The sequence below is a fragment of the Ovis canadensis genome, chromosome 3 (genome assembly GCF_042477335.2).
Source record: "Ovis canadensis isolate MfBH-ARS-UI-01 breed Bighorn chromosome 3, ARS-UI_OviCan_v2, whole genome shotgun sequence".
Classification (NCBI taxonomy): Eukaryota; Metazoa; Chordata; class Mammalia; order Artiodactyla; family Bovidae; genus Ovis; species Ovis canadensis.
This window is the reverse complement of record NC_091247.1, coordinates 95313797-95334770: the sequence shown is the minus strand read 5'-3', so window position 1 is coordinate 95334770 and position 20974 is coordinate 95313797. Positions and strand designations below refer to the sequence as shown.

Below are 20974 nucleotides of genomic sequence, written 5' to 3'. Positions count from 1 at the left end.
ATAGCCCTTTCCCTAGGAAGGCAAAAATATGTTTGAGGCAAGACTTAATACAGGAAGGGTAATTAACTAAAAAGCGGTATATAAAAAGTATGCGAGAAAGGATCAAAAGAAGGACCAACTCACCAGGCTTGTGATCAGGGTGGCCTGCCTGTAGGAGGTAGAGCCTTGAATGACAGATGAAGTGTGATAGGGGCTGGGTGAGTTGGGAGGGAGACTGCCCCTCTGCAAGGGAAAGGAAGTGGGATGGGCTGGGCCAGGAAAGGGAGTGGAGGGGAGCTGAGTTAGTTTAGCTGTGTGCTTCTCTCAGCAAAACAGCCTGACTTTCTTCCACATTTATTTTTGAGTAGTTTACTGGTTTAAAAATTCTAAAGATACAGAGGTTACACAGTGAAAAATTTTCCTTGCCCTGCCCTTGAGTCATCTAGCTCCTTTCTTTGGAGGCAACCAGGATTACCAGTTCTCATATACTTTTAAAAGCCAATGCATTATAGCTTTCTTCTCCCCCTCACACTGTGTTTGCAGAAACGCAGCTTTCTTCATGCACACAGTTCTATGCCTACTCTCAGCCTGGCTTCCCCACAGAGGGATGTCACTGCTTGTGTCCACCTGTTGCGGTGCTTTCCTGGTGGCTCAGCAGGTAAAGAATCTGCCTGCAATGTAGGAGACACAGCAGACGCTGGGTCTGCAAGGTTGGAGAGGAAACTGAAACTCACTCCAGTATTCTTGCCTGACAAATCCCATGGACAGAGGAGCCTGATGACCTATAGTCCATGGGGTTGCAAAGAGTCGGACACGACGGAAGGACTGAGCACGCCACCTGTAGTGTCTGAGCCGAGACCCTGGCAGGAGGACGGCCATACTTAGTTTTATCCTCTGGAACGCAGGACTCTGGTTCAGGGTGAATATTGGGTTAGGAGCACCGGGGAGGGGAGTGTGGGTAAGTAGAATTTCTTCCTTATTCCTCGTCTGCCAGAGATTCTCCTGGGAGGGCCATTCGCTGCTCCTCCTGTCTCCTGGGCAGGGTCTTCGCTCTTAGGTCCTGGGCCACCTTCCTCCCATAGGGCTGACACAGCCTGTGAAAGGTCCCGACAGATGGTAAATCCAAATCTGTATGTGTGGGTTGACCTGCTTCTCAGAGTGCTTTCCCAGCATCACCTCATTTCCTTCTTCCCTGAGGGCAGGCAGGCTGACCCCCATTTTTACTGATGTTGAGACTGGGGTCTGAGGAGTGGGATGACCTATTCAAGGTCACGCAGCTCATTAGTGGTAGTCAGGTTTCCGACCCCTAAGCCCAGTGCTTTTCCCATACATCATGCTTTCAACTGTCCATACTTCCTGTTGCTTTGTGGTTAGACTTGTCTCCAAGTAGGTATGGATCCCTGGCCTCTGCCTGAGGCAAGCTGACGGAGACAGACCTTTGGATCCTACAGCAGTAGGAGGGGTGAGGGCTGGTCGAGAAGTTTGTGCCCAGGCGGGAGGGAGGCTGAGCCTGCCTGGGCTGAGGTGAGCCCAAGCAGCCCATGCCCACAGAGGCAGGGGTAACTAATGAAACAATGGTTCTGGGCTCTGAAGACTGTTGCCCAGGGCCAGAGTAGGTGATAAGAATCATCTGGCCTGATAAAAGGGCACTGTCGTCTCCTGCAGTTGAGTCTGGCTTGCAGTTTTTACCTTGGATACCAAATCAAAGGTAGGGTTAGGTTGTGAGTGTTGAGATCCATAAGGGATTGGCCTCCTCCCTGCATCCTATCTGCTGATGTGTGAGGAGGTCGGCTGGAGGGAGATCTGGGGAGGAGGGAAGGCATCTAGATGGAGGAGCCTATGGGGAAAATTTTTCCAGCTAGCTCTTCAAACTCTGAGTAATACGGTTTTAGTTGGTATTTCTCCCTGTCTTCACTGGCTTATTTTATCATCTCTTTTACAGAGGTGAAGTGGGTGGTTGAAAGACTCTTTGTAAGTCAGATCCAGGACTAGAACCTGGGTCTCCTGTCTTACAGCTCACTGAGGTTTTTCCTCACGTGAACTGTGAACTTCCAGATGTTCAAGCTGGTTTTAGAAAAGGCAGAGGAACCAGAGATCAAATTGCCAACATCCGCTGGAGCATGGAAAAAACAAGAGTTCCAGAAAAACATCTACTTCTGCTTTATTGACTATGCCAAAGCCTTTGACTGTGTGGATCACAAGAAACTGGAAAAGTCTGAAAGAGATGGGAATACCAGACCACCTAACCTGCCTCTTGAGGAACCTATATGCAGGTCAGGAAGCAACAGTTAGAATTGGACATGGAACAACAGACTGGTTCCAAATAGGAAAAGGAGTATGTCAAGGCTGTATATTGTCACCCTGCTTATTTAACTTCTATGCAGAGTACATCATGAGAAACGCTGGGCTGGAAGAAGCACAAGCTGGAATCAAGATTGCTAGGAGAAATATCAATAATGACCTCAGATATGCAGATGACACCACCCTTATGGCAGAAAGTGAAGAGGAATTAAAAGCCTCTTGATGAAAGTGAAAGAGGAGAGTGAAAAAGTTGGCTTAAAGCTCAACATTCAGAAAACGAAGATCATGGCATCTGGTCCCATCACTTCATGGCAAATAGATGGGGAAACAGTGTCAGACTTTCTTTTTCTGGGCTCCAAAATCACTGCAGATGGTGATTGCAACCATGAAATTAAAAGACGCTTACTCCTTGGAAGGAAAGTTATGACCAACCTAGATAGCATATTCAAAAGCAGGGACATTACTTTGCCAGCAAAGTCCGTCTAGTCAAGGCTATGGTTTTTCCTGTGGTCACGTATGGATGTGAGAGTTGGACCGTGAAGAAGGCTGAGCGCCGAAGAATTGATGCTTTTGAACTGTGAACTGTGGTGTTGGAGAAAATTCTTGAGAGTCCCATGGACTGCAATGAGATCCAACCAGTCCATTCTAAAGGAGATTAGTCCTGGGTATTCTTTGGAAGGAATGATGCTAAAGCTGAAACTCCAGTACTTTGACTACCTCATGCGAAGAGTTGACTCATTGGAAAAGACTGATGCTGGGAGGGATTGGGGGCAGGAGGAGAAGGGGATGACAGAAGATGAGATGGCTGGATGGCATCACCGACTCGATCGACGTGAGTCTGAGTGAACTCCGGGAGCTGGTGATGGACAGGGAGGCCTGGTGTGCTGCGATTCATGGGGTCGCAAAGAGTCGGGCATGACTGAGTGACTGAACTGAACTGAGGTTTTTCCACTATTCCTTTAAAATAATTTTTTTAACTTTTTAAAAAATATTTTATTTTTTAGAAAATTAATTTACCCCTTGGCTACATTGGGTCTTAGTTGCTGCATGTGGGCTTCTCGCTAGTTGTGGTGCGCAGGTTCCAGGGCACGTGGGCTCTGAGTTATGGTGCATCGGCTTAGCTGCCCTGTGGCCTGTGGGATCTTAGTTCCCTGACCAGGGATCAAAGCTGCATCCCTTGCATCGGAAGGCAGATTCTTCATCACTGGACCACCAGGGAAGTTCCTAAAATAATTATTTTTCCCAGCCTATTTCTGGGGTTGAAGCTAAGCCCTGTCCATGCCATCTCATCTATCCAGCATGTGTTGGAGCAGGCCCAGTCCCTGGGCTGTGGGGTTAAAGGTGAGTAGCATTCCGTGCCATCAGTAAGCAGCCCAGGTGGAGTGGCTCTGCTGCAGGCACAGAGACAACAGCTTGGAGAAAGGCATTCTGGGCCCCTCCTTACCGTCCCCATTGCTCCTGTCCTAGTTTAAGCAGGTTTTTTTTTCTTCTTAACGTCTCCTGCAGACTTAGCATAGCTGCTTCAGCTTTTTTATAAGCCAGAATGCAGTGTATTAATTTATGATGAGAAATAACTGCTAAGGCACAGGGAATTGCCTGCCTCAGCCTGGCTGTGGGACCTGACCTGGAGTGGCCGTCTCTGCGGCCTCACCTCTCGCCTGCCCCTTTCCCTGCTGCCCTGTGCTCTTCCTAGAGCCCAGCGGCCATAGGTCTTATCCTTGTTTCCTACCCTGTAGTGCTCTTCCAGGCCCAGCGGAAAGCTGCAGCTCTCTAGCATGATGTTTGGGGCAGTCTCCTCTATCTATCTGCTCCAAAGCACCTTTCTGTCCATCTTCACTTCTCCAGCCCTGAGCATCTAGATATTCCGTTCCTCCCACCTGGAATGTCTCTGCACCTGCCTCCTTGCCTCCTGACCCATCATTCAAGGCCCAGTATGAGTGTTGCATCTGTCAATGAAAATAATCAATAAACAGTCTGTTATAAAAATAGGAAAGAATTTCGTTTGAGCCAAACTGAGGATTAGCCTGGACACCCACTTCCCAGATTACTCTTGAGAAACTGCTCTGGAGAAGCATGGTTTCCAGCACAAGTTTATATATCCTGTCAGAACAAAGAACATGAAACAAGTCAGGGATACATGTCAAGAAGACCTCCACCCACCCACCCACAAGCATGTACACAGCAAGTCAGCATGGCCTTGCACCTGGGAAGGGAATCTTATTAAGGGAGGACCAGCATTGGGTCCCCTGGAGAAGGGAGCAGCTACCCTCTCCAGTATTCTGGCCTGGAGAATTCCATGGACTGGATAGTTCGCGAGGTCACAAAGAGTTGGACAGGACTGAGCGACTTTCACTTATGAGAATTTATGAGCATTGGTGACACAAGAAGAGAAGTATTTAATCTTTATTTTTAACATGGGCATGCTTTACTTTTTGTTAGTGTCTTTTCTCTAATAATTAAAGCAGATGTCTAATGTATGTTTGTAACCTCATGGCAAATAGATGGGAAAAAAGTGGAAACAGTGACATTTTATTTTTTGGGGTTCTGAAATCACTGCAAGTGGTGACTGCAGCAACACAATTAATAGATGCTTGCTCCTTGGAAGAAAAGCTATGACAAGCCTAGACCAGCATATTAAAAAGCAGAGACAATCACTTTGCTGACAAAGGTCCATATAGTCAAAGCTATGGTTTTTTAGTAGTCATGTACAGATGGGAGTTGGACCATAGGGAAGACTGAACGCCAAAGAATTGATGCTTTCGAACTGTAGTGTTGAAGAAGACTCTTGAGAGTCCCTTGGACTGCAAGATCAAACCAGTCAATCCTAAAGGAAATCAACCCTGATAATTCACTGGAAGGACTGATGCTGGAGCTGAAGCTCCAATACTTTGGCCACTTGATGTGAAGAGACTCATAGAAAAGACCCTGATACTGGGAAAGATTGAGGGCAAGAGGAGAAGGGGGCATCAGAGGATGAGATGGTTGGATGGCATCATGGACTCAATGGGCATGAGTTTGAGCAAACTCCAGGAGATAGTGAAGGACAGGGAGGCCTGGCATGCTGCAGTTCATGGGGTCACAAAGAGTCAGACATGACTTAGCAGCTGAACAGCAACAACAATGTATGTTTGATAGGCCATAAACAGGCTATTTTAGTTAGTGTAAGATTCAGGTTTTCTCAGCTATAAGCCAGAATGACTTCCTATATCTCAATATGTGAAAATTTCTTTTATCACATCCTTTACCACTTCTCCTGAAATATTCTTCCATTTAGCCTATCTGTGCATTTTATTTGTACATTTTTGTGGTGTTAATCACTTTCTTCCTTTATTTATGTGGCTGTCTTATCTCCCTACTATGATGTAAGCTTCTCAAGGACACTCCCTTTTTTTTTCTTTTAATTTTGGCAAATACTTAGGAAATATTCTGAGCCTGGCTGAGGGCTCCTCTGGTTAGATGGGATTTCATGGGCAAGTTCCCTGTGCCTCTGAGACTTTGTGGGTGTCAGGATCTCACATGCCATGCCCTGTGCTGAGGCTCTGGAGATGTGTAGATAGCACAAAACTCAGGTATGCGACCAGGAGAAGGGCGCAGTCTACAGGACAGGGAGAAGAAATCCTGTGTCCTGGCCCAACTACCCTCACCTCCACAGGGATCTAATAGAAAGGCCCTGTTAGTCTCAAGTGGGACCGAAGGAGAGTATAGCTGAGTCAGTGTGTGTTTCCAACCATTTCCAGCAGATGCTGGTGCTTTTCAAAAAACATCACCATGGTGCTTGTTAACAGACAGACAAAATCAGCAGTTCCTTAATCCAGTCAGTATCCAGTCCATATTCAAATTGCCCTGATATCAGGACTCCCTGTTTATGAGTGGTTTGTTGAATCAGGATCCAAATGGGGCTCCCTCCCAGCTGGGGCCTGGTTGTTAGGTCTCCTAGGGCAACAGTCCCCTCCTCCCTTACCTGAGGGAGGAGCTGAGTCACTTGTCCTTGAGAACATACACATTGTGGCTGATGGTTTCCCCTTTGATGTCTTTCACCCTAATTTTGCAGCCCCTGAGGGCTAGCTGCTGGGTCTGGAAGGCCTGTTCCCTAGACCCTGCCTCCTGTAGGAGTCCCTCTGCCTGAGGAGGCTGACTCTGCTACATGGCCTCAGCAGGCACACCAGCTCCATCTCCACTTCAGTGGGGCTGAGATTAAGCCGTGGTTTCTGGACTGTTAGCTGACCCAGCTACCATGAAGTTTTCCATTCAGCCTTTCTCCCAATGGATTTTAGTATCCATTAGTGATTGCTGCCTAGCACTCTATAGTTTTTTTTTTTTTTTTTAGCAGAAATCTGGCATAAGGAAGAGTTTTAGTTTTCCCTGTGATTATTTGGTCATTCTACATAGGAACATCAGGAATGGCAATTCTTTGCCATTGTTTTTCAGTTTGTGGTTGACTTCCAAATTAGAAATCCGTAATGGTGTGATGACAGCAGTCACTTACATGATGGGGGTTTCCTGCCAAAGAAAAACTGTAGGACTTTGTGAGCCTGGAGAAAGGGAGACAGGGTGGTCTCTGAAGGCTTCAGGCCTTTTCAGCTGTTGTTGTTGAGTCACTCGGTCCAATTCTTCACGATCCCATGGACTGTAGATGTCCGGCCTCCTCTGTCCATGGAATTCTCCAGGCAAGAACACTGGAGTGGGTAGCCATTTCCTTCTCCAGGGCATCTTCCTGACTCAGGGATCAAACCTGGTTTTCCTGCATTGCAGGCAGATTCTTTACTGTTTGAGCCACCAGGGAAGCCCTCAGGCCTTTCCAGAGCAAGCGACTTAATCAATACAATGTTGCTTGAAGTGACTGATGGCTGCTGGCCTAGAATAGGGATTTGGGGCAGATTGTTATGCCCATCAGAATGTCATGGACAGGTATCTTGATGTCTTCTCCTAGAGTTTTCCCCAACATCTGCTTTGTGAGCTGCAGTGTTCTCCTCTCTGGAGCTCTGTAGCCCCCACTTGTACTGACTCCCTGGGGAGGCTCAATGGGGAGAGTAAGCCCTGGAAAGGACAACTGGATAAGTATGTCTTTCCTTCACATTGGTGGTTCTTTTAGGAGATTCTTCAGCCAGAACACCGGGCAGGACAGCTGTCTTCTCAGGGCCTCTCAGCTTCATTTGTCTTGGGGTGCAGTTCATTCCTACAGCCGTCAGCTTTGCAGGCCCCTCATCCCCAGCATGGTGGTAGCTGTTCCCTAGCCTGAGGTAGGCCTGTCTCTGAAGATGGTGGCTATGGCCAGAAGGGAGAAGCTGCAGATAAGTAGGCCGGTAAGGCTCAGGTGGGGACCAGCCTGGGAAAGTTGGAGATTGTGGTCTTGGGGACACGAGGAAAAGCTCTGGGAGCAGCCTGCCCCTGAGTCAGCAGGTGCACCTGGCTGCTTTTGCTTGTGTGGAGTCACCTTCACTGCCTTGCTGGGTGTTTGAGGGTCAGACTTAGCACTGTGGTGAGACGCTCAGGAGCTGCAGAGCCTTTGGCTGGTTCCTTTCCCGTTACCAGCAAGGCTCTCTTGCACCCAATGGGACATGAGGTGTCTGTCCTCTCCTTTGAGATCTCAGCCTGGGAGCCATGCACTGGGACAGGAAGGGGAAGACGTGCTCAGCATGTGTTTTGCAGCAAGCCTTATAGAGGCAGCACAGCCCGAGCAGTGAGACTAGCATCGTCCAGCTCCTTCTCTGGGAACTACACTCAGCACCTTGCACAGAGCCCTCGCTTTAGCTTTGAGCTGTATCTGTGAGTGTCCTTTATTATTTTGTGCCTCTGTCAGCAAGATGTGTTCTAAGGTAATTGCTTTATCACTGTATGCCATTTCAGCATAAAAAGTAGGAATCCTCTACTTTCAGATAGCAGAAGCCTGTAACTTTAAAGTTCAAAGTAGTGATAGAGGTGATGAGCGTAGACAAGACTTGGCAACGCCTGCTGCAGCTGTCACGTGGTATGAAAATGCCTGGTTTCCCTTGGTGGCGCGTTCAGAGGTACTGCTGCTCTACAAAGATTTGCAAAAATTCATAATTGAAAAAAGTGCCAAATTTCAGTTAGAGATGAGGGGAAATAGAGATGTAATTCTCCTAACACATAGCCCCTGCTTTAGAGAAATTCCTTGGTTGGGAAGGAACATGGGGGTTTCTGGGTCCAGGTGTGTGTGTGTGCTGTACTTGGGGAGGGAGGCAGGCTAGTGCAGTGATCAGGGCCAGCTGCTCTGGAGACAAGCAGCCTGAGATCAAATCCTGGTTCCTCTGCTTACTAACAAGAAGCATGTGCTGTAACCCTGTGGACCTCTCTGTCCTAGTGCTTGCATCTGCAAAGCATGTCAGCTAACATTTGTGTGGCACTTCCTGTGTGCTTCACGTGTAATCTGTTTAATTGTCAGCGTGGTCTTGGGAAGGGAGCCAACATCCATTAGCCTCATTTAATAGATAAGTACGGAAAGGCATAGAGAGATAGGGGAACCCACTCTCCGTCATGCGGCTGGTTATGTGGTGAGCTGGGGCTTAGACCAGGCAGCCAGGCTCCAGAGTCCAGGCTGGTAGCCACTTTCAAGGTCAGCCTCCCACACCTGCGTCACAGGGCTGTCAAGGGTATTATTTGGATCTAATTTGGTGTGTGGAGTGCTTAGTACAGTGCCTGCCCACAGTAGATGCTAAATGAGAGGTGTAGTTGTTGATGCTAAGATTATTGCCCTAGTGATGGGCTAGCATGGGATCAACAGCTGACCTCCATTCAGGAAATGGGCATTTACCAGAGCTGATGGGTGTATTCTCTCAGGGAAGTTAATGGAATTCTTAGCTCAGGGATTGGGAATGAGGGCTTCAGGGTTAAAGAAGGCATCCTTTTGGAACTGTCTGTCCCCTGAAGCCTGGCATGTGGCTCCCACCTCAGGAGGCTCTTTCTGGGGACAGGGGTACCCTCTTTGCTTTGGGAGCTTCTGGTCTCATGATTAAGACTTGTGGGTTTGTGGTGATATAAGCATTACATATACATTCAGTTGTGAATAGGGACAAACAAGTTCCTAAGTAATTTCATAGATTAATTTGTTAGTTAATTGAAAATATACTTGACTATCCACTCTTTCAAACCTGGTGACACAGAGATGAGCAGACTAAAGCTCCTGCCTGTAGAGCTGGGAAAGACAGACATTCAACAGCAGTGTGTTGTTCAGTCGCCAAATCATGCCCGACTCTGTGACCCCATGAACTGCAGCATGCCAGGCTTCCCTGTCCTTCAGTGTCTCCTGGAGTTTGCGCAAACTCATACCATTGAATTCGTGGTATCATTCAGCCATCCATCTCAAGCTCTGTCACCTCCTTCTTCTCTTGTCCTCAATCTTTCTCGACATCAGGGTCTTTTCCGATGAGTCGGCTCTTCACATCAGATGGCCAAAGTATTGGAGCTTCAGCTCCAGCGTCAGTCCTTCCAGTGAATATTCAGGGTTGATCTCCTTTAGGATTGACTGGTTTGATCTCCTTGCAGTCCAAGGGACTCTCAAGAGTCTTCTCCAGCACCACAATTCAAAAGCATCAGTTCTTTGGTGCTCAGCCTTCTTTATGGTCCAGCTGTCACATCCATACATGACTACTGGAAAAACCATAGCTTTGACTATATGGACCTTTGTCAGCAAAGTGATGTCTCTGCTTTTTAATATGCTGTCTAGGTTTGTCACAGCCTTTCTTCCAAGGAGCAAGCATCTTTTAATTTCATGGCTGCAGTGATTTTGGAGTCCAAGAAAAGAAAATCTGTCATTTGTTTCCATTTTTTCCTCATCAGTTTACCATGAAGTGATGGGACCAGGTACCAAGATGTTAGTTTTTTGAATGTTGAGTCTTTTAAAAAAATTTATTTATTTTAATTGGCAGCAAATTACTTTACAACATTGTGGTGGTTTTTGCCATACATTGACATGAATCAGCCTGAGTGTTGGTCTTAAGCCAGCTTTTTCACTCTCCTCTGTAACCTTCATCAAGAGGCTCTTTAGTTCCTCTTCACTTTTTGCTATTAAAATGGTATCATCTGCGTATCTGGGGTTATTAATATTTCTCCCGCCATTCTCGATTCCAGCTTGCACTTCATCCAGCCCGGCTTTTCACATGATGTACTCTGCACGTAAGTTAAATAAGCAGGGTGACAATATACAGCCTTGACGTACTCCTATCCCAATTTTGAACCAGTCTGTTGTTCCATGTCCAGTTCTAACTGTTGCTTCTTGACCTCCATTCAGATTTCTCAGGAGGCAGGTAAGTTCAGGTCAGTTCAGTTCAGTTGCTCAGTCGTGTCCTAATCTTTGGGACCCCATGAATCGCAGCATGCCAGGCCTCCCTGTCCATCGTCATCTCCTGGAGTTCACTCAGACTCACATCCATCGAGTCCGTGATGCCATCCAGCCATCTCATCCTCGGTCGTCCCCTTCTCCTCCTGCCCCCAATCCCTCCCAGCATCAGAGTCTTTTCCAATGAGTCAACTCTTTGCATGAGGTGGCCAAAGTACTGGAGTTTCAGCTTTAGCATCATTCCTTCCAAAGAAATCCCTGGGCTGATCTCCTTCAGAATGGACTGGTTGGATCTCCTTGCAGTCCAAGGGACTCTCAAGAGTCTTCTCCAACACCACGGTTCAAAAGCATCAGTTCTTCGGCACTCAGCCTTCCCCACAGTCCAACTCTCATATCCATGCATGACCACAGGAAAAACCATAGCCTTGACTAGACGGACCTTAGTCGGCAAAGTAATGTCTCTGCTTTTGAATATGCTATCTAGGTTGGTCATAACTTTCCTTCCAAGGAGTAAGCATCTTTTAATTTCATGGCTGCAGTCACCATCTGCAGTGATTTTGGAGCCCAGAAAAAGAAAGTCTGACACTGTTTCCATTGTTTCCCCATCTATTTCCCATGAAGTGATGGGACCAGATGCTATGATCTTCGTTTTCTGAATGTTGAGCTTTAAGCCAACTTTTTCACTCTCCTCTTTCACTTTCATCAAGAGGCTTTTTAGTTCCTCTTCACTTTCTGCCATAAGGGTGGTGTCATCTGCATATCTGAGGTTATTGATATTTCTCCCAGCAATCTTGATTGCAGTTTGTGTTTCTTCCAGTCCAGCATTTCTCATGATGTACTCTGCATGGAAGTTAAATAAGCAGGGTGACAATATACAGCCTTGAGATACTCCTTTTCCTATTTGGAACCAATCTGTTGTTCCATGTCCAGTTCTAACTGTTGCTTCCTGACCTGCATACAGATTTCTCAAGAGGCAGGTTAGGTGGTCTGGTATTCCCATCTCTTTCAGAATTTTCCACAGTTTCTTGTGATCCACACAGTCAAAGGCTTTGGCATAGTTAATAAAGCAGAAATAGATGTTTTTCTGGAACTCTTGCTTTTTCCGTGATCCAGTGGATATTGGTAATTTGATCTCTGGTTTCTCTGCCTTTTCTAAAACCAGCTTGAACATCAGGGAGTTCACGGTTCACGTATTGCTGAAGCCTGGCTTGGAGAATTTTGAGCATTACTTTGGTAGCATGTCAGATGAGTGCAGTTGTGCGGTAGTTTGAGCATTCTTTGGCATTGCCTTTCTTTGGAATTGGAATGAAAACTGACTTTTTCCAGTCCTGTGGCCACTGCTGAGTTTTCCAAACTTGCTGGCATATTGAATGCAGCACTTTCACAGCATCATCTTTCAGGATTTGAAACAGCTCCACTGGAATTCCATCACCTCCACTAGCTTTGTTCGTAGTGATGCTTTCTAAGGCCCACTTGACTTCACATTCCAAAATGTCTGACTCTAGATTAGTGATCACATCATCATGATTATCTTGGTTGTGAAGATCTTTTTTGTGCAGTTCTTCCGTGTATTCTTGCCACCTCTTCTTAATATCTCCTGCTTCTGTTAGGTCCAGACCATTTCTGTCCTTTATCGAGCCCATCTGTGCATGAAATGTTCCCTTGGTATCTCTAATTTTCTTGAAGAGATCTCTAGTCTTTCCCATTCTGTTGTTTTCCTCTATTTCTTTGCATTGATCGCTGAAGAAGGCTTTCTTTTCTCTCCTTGCTATTCTTTGGAACTCTGCATTCAGATGCTTATATCTTTCCTTTTCTCCTTTCCTTTTTGCCTCTCTTCTTTTCACAGCTATTTGTAAGGCCTCCCCAGACAGCCATTTTGGTTTTTTGCATTTCTTTTCCATGTGGATGGTCTTGATCCCTGTCTCCTGTACAATGTCACGAACCTCATTCCATAGTTCATCAGGCACTCTATCTATCAGATCTAGGCCCTTAAATCTATTTCTCACTTCCACTGTATAATCATAAGGGATTTGATTTAGGTCATACCTGAATGGTCTAGCGGTTTTCCCTACTTTCTTCAATTTCAGTCTGAATTTGGCAATAAGGAGTTCATGATCTGGTGGTCTGGTATTCGCATCTCTTGAAGAATTTTCCTCAGTTTGTTGTGATCCACACGGTCAAAGGCTTTAGTGTAGTCAATGAAGCAGAAGTAGATGTTTTTTGGAATTCTCTTGCTTTTTCTATGATCTAACAGATATTGACAGCTTGATCTTTGGTTCCTATACCTTTTCTAAATCCAATTTGTACATCTAGATGTTCTTGGTTTACATACTGTTGAAGCCTAGCTTCAACAGGATTTTGAGCATTACCTTGCTAGCATGTGAAATGAGTGCAATTGTGTGGTGGTTTGAACATTCTTTGGCATTGCCCTTCTTTGAGATTGGAATGAGAATTGACCTTTTCCAGTCCTGTGACCATTGCTGAGTTTTCCAAGTTTGCTGACATATTGAGTGGAGTGCTTTAACAGCATCATCTTTTAGGATTTGAAGTAGCTCAGCTGGAATTCCATCACCTCCAGTAGCTTTGTTTATAGTATTGCTTCCTAAGGCCCACTTGACCTCATACTCCCCTGTCTGGCTCCTGGTGAGTGACCATACCATTGTGGTTATCTAGGTCATTAAGACCTTTTTTGTACAGTTCTTCTGGGTATTCTTGCCACCTCTTCTTAATCTCTTCTGCTTCTGTTAGGTCCTTGCCATTTCTACCCTTTTTTGTACCCATCTTTGCATGAAATGTTCCCTTGGTAGCTCTCATTTTCTTGAAGAGATCTCTTAGTCTTTCCCATTCTGTTGTTTTACTGTGTGGGATACATGCGTGCGCATGTACACACACACACACACACACACACACACACACACACACACACACACACACCCACCCACCCACCCACCCACACACACACACACACACACACACACACACACACCCCCACCCCCCCCCCCCCCCCCCCGTTGTCAGGTGGTGTGAGTATGCTGAAGAAAGAGAACAGAGTTAAGGAGCAGTTGTAGTTGGGCTACTCAGGGAAGACTGAGAAAGTTCAGACAAATGGGGACCTGTTGTGAGTGAGTAAGAGAAAATCTGGGCCTGTGTCTCAGGCGGAGGGAAAAGCAAGAGCAGTGGCCTGGAGGTGGGAACACAGTGAAGACCAGTGTGGGATGAGATATACAGAGGATCAGAGGAGCCGGGACCCGAAGGATGAGTCCTTTCTGCCGTGCTGAGGAGCAGTGTGTGGTGCACTCCAAGTTCAACCTACATGCTGCAGGAAGCATGGATGGCAGGGAGGCAGGTGCGCAGGGAACTGTGACAATGAGAGCGGGTTGTGGTAGACTGCGCTATAGGCTGCCAGTGGGGAGAGGGAGGGGTTGAGATCTGCATGTAGTTGGTCGACAGAGTTCAAAGTTTAGATGTGGGGTATGACGGGGAAAAAGAGACAAGGATGGTTCCTGGTTTGGGATTTGAAATAAATGAGGAGTGGATGCTTGGGAAGGGGTACCATTATTTGGGTCATAAGCTGAACTCTGGACTGGTAGTGGTACAGGCAGCAGAGCCAGTCTCCTGACACTGGGTAGTGGTGAAGTAAAGAACAGTGTTTGTCTTCAGAGTGGCAAGTAAGGTGAACAGGCAGCTCGTGCTCAAAGGCCTGAACTCCCCGTTGGCTTTCAGGCAGAGGTTTGTAAAGACTGTGTTAGGAGCTAGCTCGTGGACCTTCCGGTCGGTCGGTGGTGAGGTAACAGGATGTTGTGTGGGGAGCCTCAGTCGTTAGCTGTCTGGTTCCAAGCAGTCTGGGCCTGCTTGCTTGTTGTGGTCAATAAGTAGTCGCCACCCTCTGCCAGGTGGCGGAAGGGCCTTAGCTCCTGCAGAGCACCTCGAAGACAGGCATCAGCCTCCTGGAGGCCCCCCTGATGTCCTGTGGCTCCACTCTTCTAATCGTTAACTGCTTGAGTCTGCTCTGTGGAACTCAGGGAAGGTCTAGGATACTGAAGCCTTTTTTTCCCTACAAGCAAGAAACAGGACACGGAGGGGCTTTTGTGTCCTGGAAGGCCCCACAGAGTCCTCCGTGGCTTCAGTTTCCCTTTTTCTGTGGAACTCCGCAATCCTGGGGAGACAGGGGTGGGACAAGGAAAGGAAGAAAGTTTTGGATCAAGAGATAAATCATGAGAGAGAACTAGAACATGAAGACGCCTAACTCAAAGTCCACATTCTTAACCTTCAGTGGGCAGTGCTTGTCATTAAGCTGAATGCACACGTTGGGCCTCTGGATATCCTGAGAGGACAGAGCTGGAAAAGGTCGGCAGGGGGACTTGGTTTCAGTGAGAACTGGAGACAAGTCAGGTGTGCCTGGCCCTGTGGCTGTCAAGGACCCCACTGCCCTCGGGGATCCTGAGAAGCCAACCAGGCCCTTACATGTGTGTGTTTGACATCTGCCCTGGGTCTGCTTTCCCGCAGTGGTGGCTTTTCCAGTTTTGCTATCTGAGAGCTGTCAGCCCAGTTCTGTTTACTGAGAAACAGGTGAAGAGCTAGGTACGGTAGGCCTGGGAGCCTCGCTCATAGGAATAGCTAGGCCAGAATCTTGGTAACAGGTGAGGCAACTACCACCCTCCTTTATCCCGCCTCTGTCCTCTGCGCCCCCGCAGAGGGTGGGGAGGGGTCCAGCAGGGTAGGAGGCTGAGGGCTGAATCTTAAGTTCATACTCAGCCTGCTGAATTTTGTCACACAGAGGGAGTCTGAGGGGGAGGCATGGTGACTGAGCAAGGGCCGTTGTAGAGGTTTCCTGTGGTTCTGCGTCCCCTCCTGCTGCCGCCTCCCCCGCCATCCCTGAAGTCTGAATGCTCATGGCTGCGAGAGGAGGCTTTGAGCACGAGCTGCCTGTTCACCTTACTTGCTCTCAGCCATGGTTTTAATGGTCTGGGGACAGGACAAAACCCCGTGGTTCCCTTAGTGACCTTTCAGGGCTCCATCCTCCTGGGATTGTGCCAACCCTTTGAAGGGGGTTCTGGTCTCCATATCCCACCTCCGTTCCTCTTTGGGCCTCTGTGGTGTACTCCAGACCTTTTCCAGCTTCTGTCCTCTCAGGATGTCCAGCTTAATGAGAAAGGCTGCTCCTGGAAGGGTAAGAATGTGGACTGGGAGTTAGGCAGCTTCATGTTCAAGGACTGGCTGTATCACTTAATAGCTGTTTGATCTTGGACAAGTCACAAACCTTTTTGTAACTTGGTTTCCTCATCCACAGAATGGGGATGGTGGATCTCATCTCCTGGACTGTGTGGGTAACAAAGAAGATACAGAGTTCAGCACACACTGAGCATGCACTGAGTCTCGCTCTGCGGAGTCCTGCCTCTCAGGTGTGGTCCACAGGCCAGCAGCACTGGCATCCCCTGGAAGCTGGGAAGAGATGGAGCCTCTCTCGGGTCCATTTGCACCCATTGCATCAGAATCTGCATTTTAACTAGACTCAGTGGTCCTTTTGTATTAATACTTGAGAAGCTCTGTTGTATGTCACTCCTGAAGAGCAGCGTCTATAGCGGTGCATACCTCTTGAAAGTGCAGTGAAAGTGAAAGTCGCTCAGTCGTGTCCGACTCTTTGCAGCCCCATGGTCTGTAGCCCACCAGGCTCCTCTGTCCATGATATTCTCCAGGCAAGAGTACTGGAGTGGGTATTCACTTCCTTCTCCAGGGGCTTCCCAATCCAGGGATCAGATCTGGGTCTCCTGCATTGTGGGTGCGTTCTTCGCTTTCTGAGCCACCAGGGAAGCCCCATACCTCTTACATGCGAGGCATTTTCTCCTCCTACTTTTTTCCTGATGGAGCCTGTCTTGGCTGCGATCATACCTAGGATAAGTCCCAGATAATGATCATTGTCAAAACCCTTGTTTCCTGAGCACTTGCTGTCCAGGCTTTGGAAAGTTTAGGTGCTTGGATGGTGCAGGAGTTGAGGTGGGTGCCACGTAGGGGGAACGGTTAGGTTCCTGCAGTGAAGAATGTGCAGATGGGTGTTTTACATGCCACAGGGGCCAGGGAATCCAGGCTTTGAGGGCTGAGCGGGTGTCAGGGAAGTTGTATTGGGTCAGAATCACTGTCCTTCCTCCTGAGCTAGTGAGTCCCATTTTAGAAGTTGCTTTGTGGAACAGAGGCCTTGTTCATTTTGAAACTCTTTATTCACAGAAAGCACTTAATGATGCCTGCCCCTCCCCCATGTCTGTATTCCTTCAGTAACTTGTCCCCAGCGGGGTGGGGGAGGTGGGGGAGGGATGAGCATGTCTAGGGTCAGTTCTCTCAGAAGAAGCAGGTTCAGTGGACTTTGAAAGGGAAGCCTTGGCTGGTCAGGGGAGAGACGTGGGTTTCTTCTGGGTATCAATTGAGTGTTCCTTTTTTAAAAATTTATTCATTTGGTTGTTCCAGGTCTTCGTTGCAGCGCTTGGGATCTTCAGCTGTGGCGTGTGGGATCTAGTGCCCTGGCCACGGGAATCGGCCCTGGGCCCCTGTGTTGGGAGTAGTAGTCTTAGCCACTGGCCCACCAGGAAAGTCCCCCAGTTGAGAGTCGTTGATGAGGCGCCCAGGCGGAGGGAGAGTTGGTCTCCGATCCGTGAAGCACGTAGAGTAGGCAGGGCGCCAGGCAGGGGTCTGGTGAATTCCGTCACCCGAGGACGGGCTCCCTTCAACCTTAAATCACAGAATTTCCAGGCCTGTTGCTGCCTGCTGCTTCTTAGTCGCTCAGTCGTGTCTGACTCTTGGTGGCACCGTGAACTGTAGCCTGCCCGGCTCCTCTGTCTATCGGGTTTTTCAGGCAAGAATACTGAAGTGGGCTGCCATTCCCTTCTCCAGGGTCATCTTCCTGACCCAGGGATTGGACTCACATCTCATGCATTGCAGGCAGATTCTTTACCCACTGAGCCAATGGGGAATATTTTTTAGGCCTGGCCTTACTAATTTAGTGGGTTTTAGGTTGTATCTTGGTATGAGTAGGTATAAAGAAACCCTACCCTGATATGTGCAGGTTAGGGTACTGCAGCAGCAGAGCTCTGAAGATAAAATCTGTCTTGTGAGCCAATATCTGGGTGTGTGCTCAGGCCGTGGTCAAATCCTGATTGGTTTCTGCCAGATCTCAGCCATGGATGAGAGTGACAGGGCTTCGTCTAAGAGAGGTTGGCTTGTGGCCTTGCCATTGTGCTCAGCCTGTGTGGGTCACACTCCTGGGAGAAGGCCTGCTCCAAGTACCTGGCAGGGTCCGACCAGTCCTGCCCGTGACCTGTAGGGAGACAGATGGTGACAGTGGCTGAGGATCCATAGGTGGGTCCCAGCCATCCTCACTCTGCTCCGGATGGGGAGGGTGACAGCCAGAAAATGGCAGAGAAAGCCTTCTTTTCCCTGCTGTCTCCCTGAAAAGCAGGTGCAGAGGAAGCACCCAGATCCCCTCGGGAAGAGCAGGAGCAGCAAAAGTGACCTTATGGGCCGGAGGTTGGGAAAGGCGGGGACAAGGATCCTTTGGGCCAAGGACCCGAGCCCCAGGCTGGGCTGGCGACACATCCTCTGTGACTGAGGGGTTGGACGGAGAAGTGAGGAGCCCGCCTGTCCCAGGCAGCTGAGGGCGTAAGAAAGGATGGGGCTTGCTTTCATCGCTTTCCGATTACGATGGTAATATATGGCCCTAATAAAAAATTCACACAGGACAAAAACAGACAGTAGGAAGGGATAGTGCCCTGCAGCCTCGCCCCCGGAGATAGCCACTGTTAATGCCATGGGGTGTGGAGCGTGACTGCTAGGGCTCAGGGCCTCTGACCTCAGCCCCGGAGACGGACGTCTGTGCTTGCTGATTCCCGTCACTCGGGGCTTGGTGGCTTTGTGGCTGGAGTCCATGTATTAATACTTCTCATTGCCCCACCTCCCAGAATCTTTTTGTACTAAATGAGGTCTAGTCCAGCTTTGAGCAAGTTGACTTGCCCTTGGATGACTTAAAGGGTCAGGCCCAGGGTGGATGTTGGGTTAAGAAGGCCAGGGGGTGAGGATATTGATGCCCGCTGGTTTGTCTTTCTAGTAAATGTCTCCTCATGCCCCCAGACCCATCCTCGCACACATCCCATCAGTCTGTCTCTTAGCTCTCTTCTCTGCTCCTCGCCTTTCCTCCCCCATCTTTCTTCCCTGCCCCTGCTCATCTTGAGAGTACAGAAACACACACCCCCCCGCTCTGAGCACGGCCCTCTGCCCTCCTTGCTTGTGCTATGTCCTGAGCCAGCCTTCCCAGGGGTGGTCTCTCAGGTTTGGGGGGGAAAACCAACCGCCAGGGCTCACTTTACTTGGGCTTCCCAGTGGTCACCAAGAAGAGGCCAGGTGCAGAGCCCGTGATGGGCACCCAAGAGGTTAGTCATGATGGATACTTCCAAAGGGATCCAACTGGAAACTCCCCTGGGTAGGCTTTTTTTTTTTTAAGTTACAAGGTTTAAACCCACCAGTACCACCAATTCCTTGCAGTGACTTAATCTGGACATTTGGACATATAGAGGCTTTCATACAGAAGATCTCCCACCCCTTTATGTCCATGAGAAGCTCAGGGAGCTCGTGCTGTGGGGTGAGCAGATGTTAGGTGGGAGATGACCACCACAGCAGGGACTGAGGCGTGTGTGGTGGGGTTCGTGTGTAGTGTTTGTGTGTGATATGGGGGGTATGTGTGTGTGCTGTGTGTATACTCTGAGGGTCTTTGAGCCCTTCGGTGACCAATGTGACCACCTCCACTGGACTTTATTATGGAATAAAACTTGACTGGCTGGGTCTAGAATTCTGGGGCGTTTTTCCCTCAGAATTGCAGAGGCATGGCTCCATGAGGTGTCCAGTGCTGCCAGTGAGGAGCTGATGCTGCTCTGACTTGTGACTGTGTTACGTGGGCCTGGCTCCCCTCTGCGGAAGCCTCTAGTCTCCTTTGCGTGCCTGGGGCTCTGAAGCCTCAGTGGCCCCGTCCCCAGGTCTGTCTGTGCTCACTGTGCTGAGTGCCGGCGCTCTTGGTCTTCAGGAGAGCGTCCTTGTGTTATTCCTTTCGTGGCTTCTTGCTCACGCTCTCGCTGTGCTCGCTGTGTCTGCTTTTTTTAATTAAAAGAGTTTATTTTTAGAGTAGTTTTAGGTTTACAGAAAAGCGAGTGGAAAGTGCACAGAGCTGCCGTGTATACCCCCTCCCTGCTCCTGCTGTAGTATCCTCTGTTAGTAACATCTGTGTTAACATTAGTGCGGTACATTTATGATTGATGAGCCAGGAGCAGTGCATTATTGTTAATTTCAGTCTCCTTCCTGGCTGCTTGTTCTTGGCTGAGCTGCCTCACCGTGGAGCTTTGACCTCCTGATCTGTAAAATCCCAGGCCTGTTGTGAGCAGTGCATGGAGGGGAGATGAGAACCACCGCCCTCCCCATCCCTTTGTAACACATGGTGGGTGCTTCCAGATGAGGAGGGCTCTTTCCTTCCCTGAGCCTGTTGCTTAAGGCCTCTTTTATGCCATCGTGCCTGCTTCTCTGTCTTGTAGAGGTGTACCTGGCAGGGCTTTGGGTGAGTAAGTGAGGGCGTGAGGGGGGGTGGGGTGGCGGTGTGTGTATGTGTGTGTGTGTGCGCTTGCGTGTGTGTGTGTGTGTGCATGCACTAGCATTCCTGGCCCTGGGCTTCGGGGAGAGCTGTTCTTTCCAGGACTCACTGGTGGCTCAGAGCAGAGCTTAGGCTACGACCAGTCAGAGGAGATGATGTAGACGGGGAAATGCGGGTACCTGTGTCTGTACCTGGGGCCTGGAGTCGTAAGGGTTCCTCCCAGGCCTGTGGGAGCCTTTAGCAGGGGCTGTCATGACCCTCAGGGCAGGGAGGGGCTCTGGGGGTCCCTGCGACTGGAGCCCTGACACCCCCTTCTTTCTCACAGGTGGTACAAGCTGCGCTCGAAGGCGGGCAAGAAGGAGAAGGAGCGCGGGGAGATCCAGGTGACCATCCAGTTCACACGCAACAACCTCAGCGCCAGCATGTTCGACCTGTCTGTGAAGGATAAGCCGCGGTCCCCCTTCAGTAAGATCAAGGACAAGATGAAGGGCAAGAAGAAGTTTGACCTGGAGTCTGCCTCTGCCATCCTCCCCAGCAGCGCCCTGGAGGACCCTGAGCTGGGCAGCCTGGGCAAGATGGGCAAAGCCAAAGGCTTCTTCCTCCGCAACAAGCTGCGGAAGTCCTCGCTGACCCAGTCCAACACCTCGCTGGGCTCGGACAGCACTCTGTCCTCGGCCAGCGGCAGCCTGGCCTACCAGGGCCCCGGCGCCGAGCTCCTCACCCGCTCGCCCAGCCGCAGCAGCTGGCTGTCCTCGGAAGGGGGTGAGCGAGGGCAGCGG

The 20974-nt window shown here is 49.0% G+C and overlaps 1 protein-coding gene across 4 annotated transcripts in view; it reads left to right on the top strand.

The window, feature by feature from the left end:
• The window catches only part of RAB11FIP5 (RAB11 family interacting protein 5), a 45176-nt gene that overhangs the window by 7045 nt on the left and 17157 nt on the right, over positions 1-20974 (top strand). For all 4 annotated transcript variants that reach the window (XM_069583698.1, XM_069583696.1, XM_069583695.1 and 1 more), the window contains exon 2: positions 20521-20957. In XM_069583698.1, the coding sequence (XP_069439799.1) occupies positions 20521-20957 (437 nt within the window). The remainder of the gene's footprint in view (positions 1-20520; positions 20958-20974) is intronic.